Source organism: Dipodomys ordii, unplaced genomic scaffold (genome assembly GCF_000151885.1).
Source record: "Dipodomys ordii isolate 6190 unplaced genomic scaffold, Dord_2.0 Scaffold86, whole genome shotgun sequence".
NCBI lineage: Eukaryota > Metazoa > Chordata > Mammalia > Rodentia > Heteromyidae > Dipodomys > Dipodomys ordii.
The window spans coordinates 979,078-987,566 of record NW_012267302.1 but is presented as its reverse complement, the minus strand read 5'-3'; the positions used below and the strand labels follow the sequence as shown (position 1 = coordinate 987,566).

General features: G+C 46.1%; 1 protein-coding gene across 1 annotated transcript in view; it reads left to right on the top strand.

The window, feature by feature from the left end:
• Positions 1-8,489, top strand: part of Psap (prosaposin) — a 32,210-nt gene that overhangs the window by 17,075 nt on the left and 6,646 nt on the right. The window contains exons 2-5 of the mRNA XM_013025586.1: positions 2,571-2,704; positions 4,088-4,162; positions 5,220-5,477; positions 8,015-8,120. Of these exons, the coding sequence (XP_012881040.1) occupies positions 2,571-2,704; positions 4,088-4,162; positions 5,220-5,477; positions 8,015-8,120 (573 nt within the window). The remainder of the gene's footprint in view (positions 1-2,570; positions 2,705-4,087; positions 4,163-5,219; positions 5,478-8,014; positions 8,121-8,489) is intronic.

Here is an 8,489-nt window from a genome sequence, read left to right as displayed (position 1 = left end):
TTTTTTCTTTTTGCTTATGTGGTACCATCGAACCCAGGGCCTCAAACATGCAAGGCAAGCGCTCTACCACTGAGCCACCTTCCCAGCCTCACTTTTTCTATTTTTAAAGACAAGAACTTACTCAGTTCCACCTTGAACTTGTAATCCTTCTGCCTTAGCCTCCTGAGTGCTGGGATTTAGGCATGTACCACCAAGCTCAGCCAGCTTTGCTTGGACTTTAGCCTTGCAGTTAGGTGTCCTGCTGTCTATTTCTCCCTTCTCTTCCGCCACCGCAAGCCTTGTAGAAAAGATGGATGTGAACCTGCTAGCCCTGTGTCTCCTCTGAAATCCCCAGTGGCACCTGTGATGTTGCTCATGGTGGGGTTACCATGCTCTATGATGTGTGGCCAGTGAGGCCGCCTCCGTGTGCTATTTTTCTTCCCTTTGTAGTCTGGGCTACTTCTCACCCATTTCTGAAAAGACAGTTTTTCTCCTTTGCAAAAGAGAACTGCTTGTCTGTAGAATGTTCTAGAATGCATCCCTTCTACCCTAGCCTTTTGCATCACCATTTTTCAGATACCAATTCAGTTTGAAAAAGATTTTGTGTGTGTGTGTGTGTATGTATGTATGTGTATATGTGTATGCTGTGTGTGTGTATGTATGTATGTATGTGTATGCTGGTTAACCCTGTTGCCCCCCCTTTTTTTTTGGTTGTTTTTGGTCGTGGGGCTTTAACTCTGGGCCTGGGTGCTGTCCCTCAGCTCTTCAGCCCACAGCTATTGCTCTAGCACTTCAGCCACAGCGCCACTTCTGGCTTTTTCTGTTGATGTGGTGCTGAGGAATCAAACTCAGGGCCTCATGTATGCGAGGCAAGTGCTATACCACTGAGCCACCTTCCCAGCCCCCTTGCTGCCCTCTTTTACTCTGCCCCCTGGCACCAGCATGCCCATGTTACCAAACCATTGTGAATCTGGCTGTATTTGTTCATAAAAATTGGGGTGCAAACCTACAGTTTTGGAAGTGTGGCAGTTGAGATTATTTTGAACTGGAGTAAGGGAGAAGAGAGGCTGGCACTGGCAAGTGTCCTGGCCTGAGTTTTTTGGGGAACTCAGTGTCTGGATGCATATGTACCTCTTTCATTCCTGTTGGTCCTCCCACTCTCATTGGACAGACTCTCAGAATGTGGATGGTTGTGGGGCTGTCTTCTCTTGAGTTTGGCCCTTTCTGCGTGTGTATGATTGAGCCTGGGCTAGAGGTGATATGAATCTGAGGGTTTCCTCCATTTTTTGGTTGTAGAAGCATGCAAACCATGGGCTTTTTTTTTTTTTTTGCCAGTCCTGGGGCTTGAACTCAAGGCCTGGGCACTGTCCCTGAGCTTCTTTTGCTCAAAGTTAGCACTCTACCACTTGAGCCACGGTGCCGCTTCAGCTTTTTCTGTGTATGTGGTACTGAGGAATCAAACCCAGGGCTTCATGTATGAAAGGCGAGAACTCTACTACTAAGCCACATCCCAGCTACCATGGACTTATTTTAATAGGTACTCTCAATTTTGTGAGATTAAAAAAAGTCACAACATACCATTGGTACTTAAAAATATAGACTTTGGGGCTGGGAAGGTGGCTCAGTGGTAGAGTGCTTGCCTTGCATGCCTGAGGCTCTGGGTTTGATTCCTCAGCGCCACATAAGCAAAAAGAAAAAAGCTGGAAGTGATGTTGTGGCTCAAGTGGTAGAGCGCTAGCGTTGAGCTGAAGAGCTGAGGGACAGTGCCCAGGCCCAGAGTTCAGGCCCCACGACCGGACCCAAAATATATATATATAGACTTTGAACTTAACGATCTGTTTTATTTTCTTACCTTTTACAGCTCCCGTATAATCATTATTCTTGGATTTTTTCCCAATTTGATGTATATCTCTATGTTTGACAGCTGTATATTATGTTTACTATATTTCACTCAAATTTCTATGTTTCTTAGTGTTCTTGTGGGAGTAGATGTGCTGTTTTACTCTTGGTGCTGTGTTCATGCTAGGCAAGGCAGGTACTCTAACCCCTTCCTAGTTTGTGCTTTTTTTTGTTAAGGTTTTTTTTTCCCATTAGTATACTCTAATTGTACAAGGGGATTTCATTGTGACATTTCCATACATGAATACAATTGTATCCCATCAATCTCCGTTACTCTTTTAGACTCTCCCCTCTTCTTAAAACAATTTTAACAGGTTTTGTTGTCCTATTTTCATAATGTATATAAAGTACTTCAGCACATTAATCTTTGTGATAATCCCCACCAAAAATTCAAGGTATCTGAGTTACTGTTCACTGGCAGAAAGTTCTATTGTCTGGCTTCAGTCTCTCCTGCTGCAGGAAATTTACACTGTCCTGTGAGCCCCTTTGGAAAAGAAGGTTATCCTTGGGACTTAAAAATGTGAAATCAGAAATCAGAACAAAATTACTGGTAAAGGGCAAAACTTCTTGGCAGGGGTCAACTTTAGCATTGTAGTTTACCACAGACTTTGCTGTCCTTGACCCTAGGGAAGTAATGTAGGCCATTTTGTTGGAAAATGGGCCACCTCCTTAGATTGGTTTTCCTTTTATAGCTCTTGCCAGCCCTATCCCAGACCTGACAACATGCTCTGGGGGCTCAGCAGTGCTATGCCAGAACTTGAAGACTGCGGTGGACTGTGGGGCTGTGAAGCACTGCCAGCAGATGGTCTGGAGCAAGCCCACTGTGGTGAGCACCCCTCCTGGGCCCTCCAGGCCCCTCCTTGCCTTCCCTAGACTTGTTCACAGAGCTTGTCTCTTGCTTGCTGCTCTCTGCCCCCCTTGGTGACCTTGTATGACAAGCGAGACCTGTTATTGGATGTGCTCAATTTACCACAAAGTAAATGAAGCCCAGAGAAGAAAAGAACTCATTCCCTTAGGCCATTGGTCTCTTGGATGAGGGCCTCCATATTTGTTGCTGTGTATGACCCACACTGCTTCCCCAACCCTGCTCTGGATCCCCTTCCTACCTAGATACAGGCCAAGTGGGTCTGCAGTATGAGCACATGGACATAACCCAGCCTGAGTCACTCTGCACAAAGTAGTATATGCTAAGCTTTTTTAAAGTCTTGATATTTATTGTTCTTCCTTAGTCTTCTCAACAGGCAAATCCTGAGACTGAGAGCTTAATAGCTATTTAAAATTTTGTTTCTAGCTAAAACCACTCTGGGAAAGATAACCACTGGTGCAGGTGCTTTTCCTGGTTCTCCCTGTGATGTGCTGGTTGTCAAATGGGACAGGCTGTGTTTGACAGGTTGGGGTTTTATTCTAAGCTTGTCAGTGGCCTCTAGCTCACCTTTAGTAAGAGAATAAAAGTTGCTTAAATAGTACTACTTTTAGACATAGATTCTGAAATACTGAGAAATCAGTTCACTGACCAAATCAACTTTGAGATTTAGGTTTTAATTTTCTTTCTGTCTCATTTTGAATACTACATGCTCTTTCCAAGTTCAGTGTGTGCTGAGTGAGGACTTAGGGCTTTGCTGATTCAGTAGTCTCAGGCTGCCTGGGTCTCTTATGTTATGGTCCTGTGCATAGGATTACCTTGACTTGGCATAAAGTTTTGAATGACTTTCTCTGAGTTCATCTGTGAACTCATTTCACAGCTGCCCCTAACTCTCATCTAGACATGTTAGCCCTTATCCATAGATCAAGAAGGGAGCCTAGGCACATCTCCCAAAGAACTTTGAGAACCAACTAGAATTCCTGTGGTTTCTGACCTGGGTGTGTGTCCATTTACATGGTGTGGTTGGGAGCAGAGGGTAGATCAGGTGCCAGTGGGTGTGGGTAGAAGTACGGTGACTGGCGTTGGAACCCTGCTGCCCTGAGGAATGGCTATTTGCTCACAGCTGCACTTATATGGAATTGATTTCAACCACAGGCACTGAGCACTTACCTATTGCTCATCACCCCTGTCCTTCCTTTGGTGTCCTGCTGATCAGGCACCAGATTGTGACTGTGGTTGACTTCCACTCCATCAGTGCAGGGAAAGGGCTTGGCGTTTGTGGCTATGTGGGGTGTAAATTGGGTCATTCAAATCCAGATCTCTACCCATCATGTTTTTTCCTTCTAGAATTCTCTTCCATGCAACATATGCATTCAGGTTATCACTGCAGCCGACAATATGCTGAAAGAAAATAACACTGAGGTGAGCTGCTGGGGACAGGTCGGGGCAGCCTGAGCTTTGGTTCCACAGAACTGTGGCCCAGGGGGTCCACATAGGACTAGCTTATTCCCAAGGGGTGGCAGATTTCTGAAAAAGGCCAAGTGGGAAGTATTTCAGACCACGCAGTCTACTTACCATCTGCCATAGCCCCAGGCTGGCCTCAAACTCACAATCCTCCTTATTCAGCCTCCTGAGTGTTGATACTATAGGTATGCACCATTGTGTCTGTCCACAGTATTTTTTTTTTTTTTTGGTCGGTCATGGGGCTTGAACTCGGCCTGGGCACTGTTCCTGAGCTCTTCAGCTCGAGGCAAGCACTCTACCACTTGAGCTGCAGTGCCACTTCCAGTTTTCTGGTGGTTAATTGGAGATAAGAGTCTCACAGACTTTCCTGCCTGGGCTGGCTTTGAACCACGATCCTCAGATCTCAGCCTCCTGAGAAGCTAGGATTATAGACATGAGCCACTGGCACCTGGCTACAGTCATTTAAAAAAAAAAAAACACTTTTAAAAATGTAAACACTAGGGCAGGGAAGGTGGCTGAATGGTAGAGTGCTTGCCTTGCATGCATGAGGCCCTGGGTTTGGCTTCTCAGCACCACATAAGCAGAAAAAAATGGAAATGGTGCTGTGGCTCAGTTGGTGGAACACTAGCCTTGATTTGAAGAGCTGAGGGACAGCACCCAGGCCCAGAGTTCAGGCCCCACAAATGACAAAAAGTAAACACTATTCTCCAGGCTGTATAAGAAAGAGCATGAAGGTCCTATTTTGCTGGCCTCTGGACTAAATATTAAATATAGTTGAGATTTCATCTACATTAGTGTGTGGCTATCGGTTTGGCAATATCAGAGTTCACTGTACCTCAGACTATGGGTGAAAGGAGAGTCTGCTTTTACTTGTTGAGCTGATGGAGCCATAGGGAAGTGATGGCTCTCTACCATCCTTTTCCCTGAGGGTTGGCTGTTTTCAAGCTTCTCTGTTCTGGAGTTATTAAGGGCTCCTTGCCTTCAGTTCTGAACTTTGCCTTGTACTTCCTTGCAGGAGGAGATCCTTGGTTACCTGGAGAAGATGTGTGACTGGCTTCCTAACCCCAACTTCTCATCTAAATGCAAAGAGACCGTTGAGTCTTACCTCCCTGTCATCTTGGATCTGATTAAACAGGAAATAGTAAGAGGGGACGGGGCAAACAGGCTCTTCTTCTCAGTGCCTCCAGCCCAAAGCAGGATAATTGAAATGAAAAGTGTGTTCATGGTGGATAACTCATGTCAGGTCTTTAACAGATGCTTTGAGCACGATAGAGTTTGATTTCTACATAGAATTAAGTAACTCACTAAGTATGTACTATACCCAAGCCGTGTGCCAGAGTGTTTTGGCAGTGAATGAAGAGCCAACTTTGAAAGACCCTGAGGAAGGGGAATGTTTGAGAAACTGTCTTGAGACAGGACCAAGGTTTGGTGTGGAAAAGCCCATCATACAAGGCCTCTGGGGCCAGGCTTAAGGGTTGCAAGTGCAGCTGGAGCCCTTGGAACACATGCCCAGTGGTGCTTTTTCTAAAGGGAGCTGTGGTGGGGACATAAGTGGGTTGCCCAGAAGGTTGTGGTGGAGATGGCTGAAGGGTGAATGCACTGACCTTACTTGTGGAGAGTGGGATGTCTTCCAGGTCTCTTACTTGTGCAAGTTGAAATAGAGGGGAGCAGGTTGTTCGGTGGAGTAGCATTAGGAAAAGGTGGAAATGTCTATGAGGTAGTACAGGGGTGAGTCACTATAGGAGGTGACAGCTTGTATACTGTGTGGAAGGTCCTTGACACCAGTTAACAGCATTAGCTTGTTGGGTGATGTGGCTGTAGCTTAGAGCCCCTGGCCCTTTTTTTTACCCCTAAATGAGGTTCATCTTCCTTGAAGGAAGAGCTGGTGATGAGCAGAGGGAGCTGCTGTGCTATGTGGCTAGGCACAAAGGTTATCATTTTTTGTACTCTTCCATATACTGAGCGGTATGAATTTAGACAACAAAGTTGTACTTTTTTTTTTAATGCCAGTCTTGGGGCTTGAACTCAGGGCCTGGGCACTGTCTCTGAGCTTCTTTTGCTTAAGGCTAGCACTCTACCACTTGAGCCACAGCACCACTTCTGGCCTTTTCTGTTTATTGAAGAATTGAAGCCAATGCTTCACGCACTCTACCACTAAGCCACATTCCTGGTCAGCACATTTCTTTTTTTTTTGGGGGGCGGGGGTCCAGTCGTGGGGCCTGAACTCTGGGCCTGGGCGTTGTCCCTGAGCTCTTCAGCTCAAGGCTAGCGCTCTACCACTTGAGCCAGAGCGCCACTTCCAGCTTTTTTCTTTTTGCTTATGTGGTGCTGAGGAATCGAACCCAGGGCCTCTGGCATGCAAGGCATGCACTCTACCATTGAGCCACCTTCCCAGCCCTTGAGTCAGTCTTTCATAGAGGTTTACAAAGCTTACTACCTACCTGCTTTGTAGATAGTTTTGTTGGAACCCAGTAGCCCCCACTTTGTGCTTCCTCAGCAACCTAGGCCTGATGGTCTGCAGAGCCTGGCAAGAGTTACCTCTGCCTGTTCTAGTAGACTTTCCTGGAGCGGTGGCTTATTTGGGACTATCGCTCATGCTCTGCCTTGTAAAAACATGTAAAGTCTGTTAACAAAGACATGCACCTGAAGCAGGTAGAAGGAAGCCTTTGGTGTGAAGTGACCTAGTGAAGTGCTTCTTCAGAACTAACTTAAAATTTTTCTCTTCATAGTATACTATGTAGCAAGTTTTTGATAATTTCAAATCATTTGGAAATCATGGGTTTTTGAAACCCATCAATGGAAGCCTTTGTTTATGTATGAGTTTGTACTTTAATTGCATATTCCCCTAAAAAATTCTTGTCCATGGAATGTGACCAGTCCCTGGTGGCTAAGTGTTGATGCTGTTTTCAGGTTTGCCCTTGGAGTGATGAATGTCCTCATAGCCACTTATCTGTACCCATCCCTGGCTTCCCTTAGTGAGGCTCACCAAAGCTGCTATTCCTAATGGAAACACAAGATGGAGGGCAGTGGAGAGTGATGATTTGCTGTGGCAGCCCCATGACTGTGCTTTGGGAAGGTTGGGTAGGGATTAGGCTTCAGGGCTGGCATCACTGCAATTTCTGATCATGGTTTAGTGCTGGATGTAGGGATAGTGTACACACTAGTTGGGCAGTGGGGTCTACCTACCCCTTGAGGGCCCAAGTGGCTTTTGGGGCACCGCAAGCTAGAGGAGCAAGGTAGGTTGCTGCCAGCAGACTGCCAGGGTGTCCCTTAGACTTTGTGGCATCTGTACACCTGGTTAACTGACTGTTTTAATTTTTCTTAACTGTTGTGTCCTTTCCTTTCTCTTTATTTTCACCTCCGATTTCCTGTTTTTTTGTTGAACAGCAGGATCAGGTATGTTACAGAGAATTTGCTTGTAGTGATTTGCTGCTTCTAGTTACCTGCTTTTTTTTTTTTTTTCTTTCCTTTTTTGGGGGTGGTGTCTGGCATGGTCATCTCTGACAGATACAAGGAATGATTGTGAAAGGCAAAGGTTCCCCTTGGTCTAGGCATCCTTCCCTTAAGATCTAGCACTTAGGTATCAGGGGCCCTTCTCCCCTTCTGAGAGGGGCAAATAGAAGTCAGCAGAGCCTTGTCCTCTGTTCACATGGCAAGCCCATGTTTGGATCACCAGTGAGAATGGGGACCCAGGTGGCCCCGAGGCAGTTCAGCTTCTTCCAGTGGAGGCCTGGCTCTAGTACAGCACCTTGTGTCTGTCATAATGTGTGTGGGCAGTGCATGACATCATTGCTGGGTTTGTAACTCCAGAAATGCTTCTGCTGCATGAGCAAACTGGATGCAGACAGCCTGCAGATTATGGCTGCTGATCCAGAGAACTGGAAACAGTCTCTTGATTGTAGCTTCCGCTCTCTGGGTGATGGCTCCTTTGGGATCTGGAACTACAGTGGCTGGCACTCTGTGGGGACCATACCTCAGTCCATACTGGCTGAGCCATCAGTTTTTTTCGAGCTCCTTTTGAGTTGGTATCTATCTGGGTTTTGAGGTCTCATGGGAGAGAACTTGAAATGTCTGGTTTTTAACCTAGGCCACTTCGGGGAGTCAGAACAAAGCCTCCTGAATCCTTGGCATCTTTTTTTTCTAAAAATCTTGCTGTATCTTTAGCCTCATTCTAATTCTTCTCCATATTTTAAAATGTGCCAAAGACAGGATGCCCCTTTCCCTGCACCCGTCTTAACTGTTCTAGCCGCCTTTGGTGGCACAAGGCAGATACTGCCATGGTCTA